Source organism: Orycteropus afer, unplaced genomic scaffold (genome assembly GCF_000298275.1).
Source record: "Orycteropus afer afer isolate SDZICR_OR568_19922 unplaced genomic scaffold, OryAfe1.0 scaffold00476, whole genome shotgun sequence".
NCBI classification, from domain to species: domain Eukaryota; kingdom Metazoa; phylum Chordata; class Mammalia; order Tubulidentata; family Orycteropodidae; genus Orycteropus; species Orycteropus afer.
The window spans coordinates 1,447,316-1,456,979 of record NW_006922063.1 but is presented as its reverse complement, the minus strand read 5'-3'; the positions used below and the strand labels follow the sequence as shown (position 1 = coordinate 1,456,979).

General features: G+C 45.4%; 1 protein-coding gene across 1 annotated transcript in view; it reads left to right on the top strand.

Annotated features, from left to right (window-relative positions):
- Window positions 1-2,662, top strand: part of PRODH2 (proline dehydrogenase 2) — a 12,889-nt gene extending 10,227 nt beyond the window's left edge. The window contains exons 6-8 of the mRNA XM_007954889.1: window positions 1,103-1,226; window positions 1,681-1,766; window positions 2,493-2,662. Coding sequence (XP_007953080.1) covers window positions 1,103-1,226; window positions 1,681-1,766; window positions 2,493-2,662 — 380 coding nt within the window. The remainder of the gene's footprint in view (window positions 1-1,102; window positions 1,227-1,680; window positions 1,767-2,492) is intronic.
- Window positions 2,663-9,664: the final 7,002 nt, after the last annotated feature.

The following is a 9,664-nucleotide window of genomic DNA, read 5'->3' as shown; positions in this document are numbered from 1 at the left end:
GTACAGGAAGCAGACCACATCCCAAAGGCAGCTACTCAGCTGCTTGTGGCAGATCCCACCACGGAGCTGATTGCCAGTCTCATCATGGGGAATAACTACCACCAGCTGCCCAACCACTCAACCAGGCCCAGCCAAGTTGACACACAAATATAACTACCACAGGGATGATAATACTACTACTTCACGGAGTTGATTCGAGGATTGGACGAGCAAATGTATATGTGTCAGGCAGGATCCCAGAGGAAACAGAATTCCATGCAAAGGAGTTTATCTAGAGGGAGTTTAGTGAAAGGACTATTTATAGAAGCGTGAGCAAGGTTAAGGGAACTCACAAAGAATGGTGAAGCACCCCAAACACACAAGAGCAGGAAACTGTTTGGCCCCTACACTGTAGCTGAGGAAGAGGGGCCACCTGGCAAGAGTTGTGGCCATACACAACACGCAGTCATGTGAGTGAAGGAGGGGGCTAAGCGGTGAAATACCTTGAGCTCTTTCTCCCCCCACATTCTGATCTCCCCGATGCCTTCCTGGACTTAAGTCCTAAAGGGCAGAGAACATATCTAGGAGGCAACAGAGAATACCCAGCATAGTCCGTGAAGTACATAGGGTGGCATCTGGCCTACAGCAAGCTCAGAAAGTGTTCACCAGTCTTTTTACTTTTCTTTATCAGGTTCAGAATGTTTTCTTTTTGACAGCTACATGGTACTCCGCTATTCTCTACGAAAGTTCAGCTAGCCAGTTCTCCACTAATGAACACTTGTTTCTAATCTTGTTCTATAACCAAGGTCATGTAGAGAATAACCTTGGGCACACAGTGTCTTCTGTGTGTGACTGTGACCCTTTACTGTGAAACTACCTTTGTGTCACTTTCATCTCACTCCACTGTCACAGCAGTAGTGTTAGGTGAACTCACATTTTTATAAAAGAAGAAAATGGCTCAAAGAAGGGATGCAATGTGTTCAGTGTCACACAGCTGGTGGAGGAGGAGTGGGGATACTTCCTAACTCCAGAGACCCTACCCCTAACAGCACCCACCTTCCCAAGGACAGAAGTCCCCAATCCCGTGGGCCCTGACCCTCATCACTACCTGAGCTGAATCCAGCATATCTCTTCAGTTACAGCCGCTGTCTGGAGCTGATGTTGACCCAGGTGTCCCGCCGTGGCCCCATGTGCCACCTAATGGTGGCTTCCCACAATGAGGAATCTGCTCACCAGGCAACCAAGCGGTATGAGGCAAAGGAAGGGAGCCAGATATCTAAAGAAGCCTCCTCCTTCTCCTTTGCTCACATGCCAGGCAGAGGGTGGTGGACCTGCCACAAGGGAAGGAATGGTATGGGGCCATTAGGTTTAGGAGGGGTTCCAAGGAAATACGCAAAATATTTGAGTGTTGAGTATTGATGCCACACCCAGGAATCACTGTGGCTAGGCACTGGAGTAGAGTCCTGTAGGCCTCTGGCTGAACAAAGCATCATCCTTATTTGCTGGAGCATGGGGAGGTGCTAGGATCCCGGAGAAGGGCTAAGATCTCCTGGGTAGCTCCCAGAGAGCTCAAGTTATTACCATCAAGTTCATTAGTATTTTACTATTTTAATAACTGGAAATCATATAGGTGTATAATAGCTCACTTTCAGTTCTGGATCCATCCCCCATCTGGATTAAAGGGGTGTCCCTTTTTTGTAGAATGTGTGAGCTGGGCATTCCTCTGGATGGGCCTGTCTGTTTTGGACAACTTCTGGGGATGTGTGACCATGTCTCCCTGGCACTGGGTACGTGAATTGTCGGTTCCCCTCCCCAGCCCTCATTCCCTCCCAATTAGATCTCTACTCCTATTCCCAACCAATGTCTGGCCAGGCTCCCATCCAGAACCTGCAGCTGGCCCAGCCTCCACATGCTTCCAGATAGCTCTGCTATTGCAGTAGCTGAAAGACCTTGCAGAGATGTGTCTCTCTATCTGCTGTCTGTTGCTTTTCTGGTACTCAGTCATGGTGTCTGTGTCCTGTGTGCCTTGTTATCTTTACTGTGCTGCTTCCCAAATCCTGAGACAAAAGGATTTATGTTTTCCTCTGCCAGGTACTAAGGAGTACAAAACCATTTTACCCTAAGTTCACAGCTTGAGATTTCTTGAGACATCCCAGGGATGCAAACTTGTGTTGCAACTCTGAAGGGGCTAACCCATGGTTACATCTCTCGTAATGGATTTTTCTCTCCAAGGCCATTCCCTGGACAAAAACTGACTTCTTATTAACCCTTATTAAGAGAAAGGTTAGCTTTTCTCTTAATTATTGGATTAATAAGTCCTTATTTTTTGGCATCATTTTTAGTATTATTATTATTTTTTTAATCTGCTCTAAGATTTTGGTTTTTTAGTGGGAAAGTTTATCCAACTCACCTATCTGTCATGTTCTCAGAAATAGAAGTCTGCTCCAGAAGGGGCCTAGAGGGGAGCCTCTCCACAAGCCCTGGGCCACACGCTTCCCACTCTCTCCCCGCAGGGCAAGCCGGCTATGCTGTGTACAAGTCCATCCCTTATGGCTCCCTGGAGGAGGTGATCCCCTACCTGATTCGGAGGGCCCAGGAGAACCAGAGCGTGCTGCAGGGTGCCCGCAGGGAACAAGAGCTGCTCCGCAAAGAGCTGCGGCGGAGGCTGCTGGGGAGGGCCTGAGAGACACCGGTCAGCATCTGTGGGGTCATGTGGTCAATAAAGGTCCTGAGCCACTGCCCAGGCTGCTGTCCTCCACTGAAGCCACTCCTCAGGGAAGGGCCCCTCTGGACTCAGATTGAGGGGCTCCACTGCTAAAGAGGCATCTTCAGATAGCATAGCAGGGACGTTGAGCAGACTAATGCAGCGTACTCCTAACCCTGAGGTACCCTGTGCTGGGAAGGGCCTGGCATCAGCTCGACTCATCCGGTCAGTGGCTGATGTAGGAACGTGATTCACCTCACTAGGTGCCCATTTCACAGATGAAGAGCAGACACTGAGGCACTGAGGCCAGAACAGGGCCACACATGCAGGGAGAGGCAGAAGGAAGAGCCAAGCCTTGCCCTCATTTAACAAGCGTTTATCTGAGGCCCCTTCTGGGCTAGCCTGGAGGTGAACAATGCTGGGGACACAACCTGATGAAGACAACTCTAGGCCCCATTTCATGGGCAAGTGAGGGGGGTGACAGAGCGACAGAAAGTGACACCTTCACACAGTGACAGCCAAGAGTGTTCAGGTCTGTGATGCTGGAAGCCCAAGCAGTATAGCTGGGGTTATTGGGGGAGGCCTTGGGGGCTGTGGGAGGCAGGAGAAGATGCCTGACCCAGACTTGGCTCAAGAGGGCTTCATTGAAAAGAAATTCATATGAGTAACCAGGTGAATATTGAGAAGAGCATTCAAAGGCATGGGTATGTTCAAATAGAGAGGAGTATGGAACAGATTGAGGAGTGTGGAGACAAGGCAGGAGGGGTGACCAGGACCAGACGATGTGGTCTTAGATGCCAGACCTCAAGGTTTGGACTCTGTCCAACAGGTATTGAGGAGGCAGGGAGGGTTTTAAGCAGGTGAGGGACAGAACCCCTGTGGCTGCCATGCGGAGGGTGCCAGGCCAGATGAGGGAAGCTGAGGTTGGGAGCCCGGGAGAAGCTGTCAGGGAAGCAGGAGGGCTGAAGCTCGACAGGGCCGTGGGGAGAGCGGAGGGGGCTAGTGGGAAGGGTAGGAGACTGATGGACGCTAAATGTCCAGGGTGAGGCCCAGGCCTCTGGCTTGGAGAGAGAGACATAGGGTCAACTCCGGGCCAAAGACACGGCAGGAAGAGCACGTTTGGGGAGATACTGAGGTCAGTGTGGAAACCCATGGATGTGAGGGTCCCAGGGAATGTCAGTGGGGAGGTGTTCAGAACACCATGGGACCCCTAGGTCTGGGTCTCAGGAGAAGCTGGGGCAAGATCAGAGACAGAGAAACATGGAAAGAAAACAGCCAAGTATAGCCATCTAGAGGGATCAGAAAGGACCCAAGACTTCCAAAGAAGTCCTTGAGGGTGGGGAGGAAATGTGCAGGACTGAGCCCAAAGCTCTGGGGTAGATATCAGATGTTGCTGTCTCTTCTTGGAGAGTCACTCCAGTCTGGTGATGGATCCTCTCAGGGCAGGAAGGTTACTGTGCAAGCAGGGCGGGAGGCCACTGATGCACATGTGCCTAGGATTCCGGCTAGTGTGTCTGGAGTCACGTGGCAGTCACGTGGTGCTTCTATTCGAACCTAAAGGTAGGTGCCAAGCCACCTGGACTAAGGTCTGTTTCCCAAAAGCCCCCCAGCGCTTATCCGGGCTTCAGATTTCTACAAGACTACTCCTCCAGCCCCCAGACCCCTCCCTCTCCCTGACCCCTCCTACAGCCTTCAGACCCCACCCCAATCTGTAGGCCCCTCATCTCTCAGCCCCCACTTATTTATCAGATCTCGTCCACAGACACAATTCTCAGACATCGTACCCAGCGTATAGAACCTAACCCGAACATACAGGCACATCAGACCTCCCACCCACAGACCTTCTCACAGCCGGACAGGCAGACCCTACCCTCAGTCTTCTTCCTCAGTCTCCTTTCCCCAGCCTGCAAACCCTACTCTCAGACCCCTTCCTTTCTAGGACACCTCTCACAGCTCATGGACCCCACCTTCTCTCAGATCTTAATCCTCAGACCCCTCTTTCAGTTAAAAGCCTTCAGACCTTCTCCATAAGCCCTTAAACTCCTTTCCCAGGCCAAATCCTATCCCCACAACCCTTCCCACCTGTATGTCTCCTATCTCAGACTGAGTTCTCAGACTTCAGATTTCCTTACATCCTCGTCAGTTCTCAGATTCCCCTAGATCCCTGCTCATCCATTAAGTAGCCCTCCAGCCATCAGAACCAACCCCTTTTCTCATTCAGATGTCTCCGTGCACATCTGACCCCCTCCTAAGTCTCCTACTCACCTCAGACTGCCACTTTGAGCAAGCTCTGTCTCTGTTGCTTCTGCCCTAGCCTCCAGAGGTGTCCTCCTTCATTTTCCTCTTGCCTGCATGAAACTTTTGGCTGACCCTTGCTCAGGAACTGAGTCTCCAGCCCTCAAATGCTTTGGCTGCCATCTTACCTCCCTAGACTCCATGTGGTATCCAGAAACTCTAGTGGGCGATCTGCATTGGCTGGCTGTTGCTGGAGGCCTGCGTTGGGGCCTTGCCAGGCTCCTGCAGAGAGGTGAGGGCCTTGTGGCTGGGACCACCTGTAGGAGAAGGATCAAGGGGCAGTATGGAGGGTGTGACTTCCGTTGGCCAGTCAACAACTATGTACCAGGCACCTACTATGTGCAAGATTCTGTGGTCCATGAGAGGAATTTAGGGGCTATGACCTTCTGAGTCTCTGTGAATGAAGTCTAGTAGAGGGTATAGAGGGTGATGGGAAGGAGCAAGACACACTGAACAGGAGGCCTCTTAGAAAAGGTGATGCTTGAGTTCCACAGTACAAGAGTCAATCAGACAAAAAGCTAGAGAAGAGCGCTCCAGGAGGATAGAATAGCCAGTGCAAAGGCCCTGAAGTGAAAATGAACTTGGCATGTGGGAGTCGCTTCAGGCACCCAAGGACTCAGGAGAAAATTGAGGCTGAAGAGGCAGGCAGTAGACCCAGGCTGTAAAGGGTGTTGAGAGGAGGGTGAAGTTTGTTGGATTTTGTTCTCTGTGTGATGAGAAACCACTGGAGCTGTAGGCAAGAACTGACATTACCCAACTTAGAATTTCCATTTTTCATTAATTTTTTGTAAGTTGTGTATTTGGTCATTTTCTGAACTTGTTTAATAGTTGTAATTGTTATCTGCATATGGTGACAACTTGATTACCATTCAGTCCTTTAGCTTATTTCTTCTTTTAGGTCTAAGTGGTCAGCCAGACCTTCAGAACCTTGTTATTGGTGGACATCTCTTGACTTGTTCTTGATATCAAAGGAAATGAGATTGTATTTCTGCATTGAGTATTATGCTTGCTGTTAGTTTTTGGTTTATAAATTTTATCAAGTAAAGTAATCTCCCATCTAAGTTTTCTCAGGTTTTTTTTTTTTTTTTTTCTGGTGGCATAGTGCCTAAGGCATTTGACTGCTGGTGGTTCAAACCTACCAGCCTCTCCTAGGAAGGAAGGTTGAGCAATCTACTTCCATAGTGATAACGCCTCAGAAACCCAAGGAGGGGTCTCTATGAGTTGGATCTGCCTCAACAGCAGTGAGTTTGGTTTTGGTTTGAATCATAAGTAGATGTGGCAATCTACTTCTGGAGAAAAAAAAAAAAAAAATCAGCCAGTGAAAACCTTATGGATAGCAGCAGATAATTGTCTGCTATAGAGTCAGAAGATGAGCCCTTCAGGTTGAAAGGCACTAAAAATAATATTGTAAAAGAGCTGCCTCCTCAACGTAGAATTAACCTTAATGACATGGATGGAGTAAAGCTGTTGAGACCTTCATTTGGTGATGTGGCACAACTCAAAATGAGAAGAAACAGCTGGAAACATCCATTAATAATTGGAATGTGGACTGTATGAAGTATGGATCTAGGAAAATTGAAGGTTGTCAGAAATAAAATTGAATGCTTGAAGATCTATATCTTAGGCATTAGTGAGCTGGTGTTGGCCATTTTGAATTAGACAATCATATGGTCTACTATGCCAGGGATGACAAAGTGAAGAGAAATGGTGTCACATTCCATTGCCAAAAAGAACATTTCAAGATCTATCCTGAAGTACAACGCTGTCAGTGATAGGATAATATTCATGTGCCTACAAGAAAGACCAGTTAATATGACTATTATTCAAACTTATGCACTAACTACTATTGGCAATGGTGAAGAAATTTAAGATTTTTACCAACTTCCACAGTCTGAAATTGATCAAATATGCAATCAAGATATATTCATAATTACTGGTGATTGGAATGCAAAAGTTGGAAATAAAGAGGGATTGGTAGTTGGAAAATATGGCGTTGGTGGTAGAAATGTCACTAGAGATTGTATGATATAATTTTGTAAGACTAATTACTTACTTATTGGAAATACCTTTTTAAATAATGTAAATAGTGACTATACACATGAACATCACCAGATGGAATACAAAAGAAGCAAGTTGACTACATCTGTTAAAAGAGACAATGAAGAAGCTCAATATTAGTCGGAACAAGGCTAGGAGCTGACTGTAAAATAGACCATAAATTGCCCATATGCAAGTTCAAGTTGAAGCTGAAGAAGATTAAAATAAGTTTATGAGAGCTGAAGTATGACCTTGAGTATATCCTACCTGAATTTAGAGGCCTATCTCAAGAATAGATTTGACACATTGAACACTAATGACATAAGACAAGACGAGTTGTGAGATGACATCAAGAACACCATACATGAAGAAAGCAAAAGGTCATTAAAAAGACAGGAAAGAAAGAAAAGACTGATATCGATGTCAGAAGAGAGTCTGAAACTTGCCCTTGAATGTAGAATAGCTAAAGGAAATGGAAGAAATGATGAGGTAAAAGAGCTGAACAGAAGATTTCAAAGGCAGCTCAAAATTTTAAGTATTATAATTAAATCATCAAAGATCTGGAGTTAGAAAAACAAAAGGAGAGAACATTCTTGGCATTTGTCAAGCTGAACGAACCAAAGAAAAAACTGAAGACTCAAGTTTCAATATTGAAGGATTCTATGGGCAGCATGTTGAACAGCACAGGAAGCACCAAAAGAAGATGGAAGGAAATCCCACTGTGCCAAAAAGTATTAGTCAGCACTGAAACATTTTAGGAAGTAGCATAAGATCAAGAACCTATGGTACTGAAGAAAGAAGTTTAAGCTGCACTGAAGGCATTGGTGAAAAACAAGGTTCCAGAAATTGACTGAATACAAATGTCAATTGTTATACCGATGTTTCAACAAATGGATGCAACACTAGAAGCACTCACTTACCTATGTCAAGAAATTTGGAAGACATCTACCTGGCCAGCTGACTGGAAGAGATCTATATACATGCCCATTCTAAAGAAACACAACCCAAAGGAAAGTAGAAATAATTGAATAATATCATTAATATCAAGGAGATCTGGTGGTGCAGTGGTTATGGCATTTGGTACTAAGCAAAAGGTTGGTGGTTCAAACCTACCAGCTGCTCCATGGAAGAAAGATGACGCAGTCTGCTTCCATAAAGATTTATAGCCTTGGAAATCCAATGAGGGTCATTATAAGTTAGAATTGACTCGATGGCAGTGAGTTTAGGGTTTTGTTGTTGTTGTTGTTTAATCATTAATATCACATATAAGTAAAGTTTTGCTGAAGATAATTTTAAAATGGTAGCAGGACTCTACAGACAGGGAACTGCCAGAAATTTAAGCCAGATTTGGAAGAGAGTGTGGAACAAGGGATGTCATTGCTGATGTCAGATACATCTTGGCTGAAAGCAGAGAATACTAGAAAGATGTTTACCTGTGTTTTATTGACTATACAAAGTCATTCAACTGTGTGAATCATAACAAATTATAGGTGACATTGTAAAGAATGGGAATGCCAGAATGTGTTCATGCAGAACCTGTACATGGACCAAGAGGCAGTTATTTCAACAGAACAAGAGAATGCTATATGGTCTAAAATCAAGAAAGGTGTGCATCAGGGTTGTATCCTATCATCATACTTATTCAGTTTGTATGCTGAGTAAATAATCCAAGCAGTTGGACTATATAAAGAAGAACATGGCATCAGGAAGACATTAACAACTTGCAACAGGCAGATGACACAACCTTGCTTGCTGAATGAAGATCAAATACTATAGCCTTCAGTATGGATTACACCTCAGCATAAAGAAAAAAATACTCACCACTGAATAAATAAGCAACATCATGATAAACTGAGAAAATATTGAAGGATTTCATTTTACTTGGATCCACAATCAATGCCCATGGAATCAGCAGTCAAGAAATCAAATGACTCAAAAGACCTTTTTAAAGTGTTAGAAAGAAAAGATGTTACCTTAAGGACTAAGGTGCAGTTGACTCAAGCCAAAGTATTTTCAATCGCCTCATATGCATGCAAAAGGTGGGCAATTAATAAGGAAGATCAAAGAAGAATTGATGCATCTGAATTATGGTGTTGGTGTAGAATATTGAATATACCATGGACTGCTAGAAAACTAATAAATCTGTCTTGGAAGAAGTACAACCAGAATTCTCCTTAGAACAAAGATGGTGAGACTTCATCTCACTTCTTTTGAACACATTGTCTGGGGGACCAATCCTTGGTAAAGTCAGCATAAAAGAGGAAGTCCCTCAATGAGATGGAGTGACACAGTGACTGCTGACAATGGGCTCAAACATAGCAATGACTGTGAGGATTGTGCAGGACCAGGCTGGGTTTCATTGTTATACATAAAGGTCATTATGAGTCGGAACCGACTTGACAGCACCTAACATTATATTGGTTTCAAGTCCTTTTTCTGTGTGTACTGAGTTAAACATCTTACTTTTGTCCATTAACCCATGACTGTGGTTCTTTCAGCTTCCTAAACTGACTGGGCTGCCCCTTTTACTTTATTTTGTTGTTGTTGTTGTTGTTAAGTGCCGTCGAGTCATTTCCGACTCATAGCGACCCCATGCACAGCAGAACGAAACACTGCCCGATCCCGCACCAGCCCCACAATCCCTGCTAT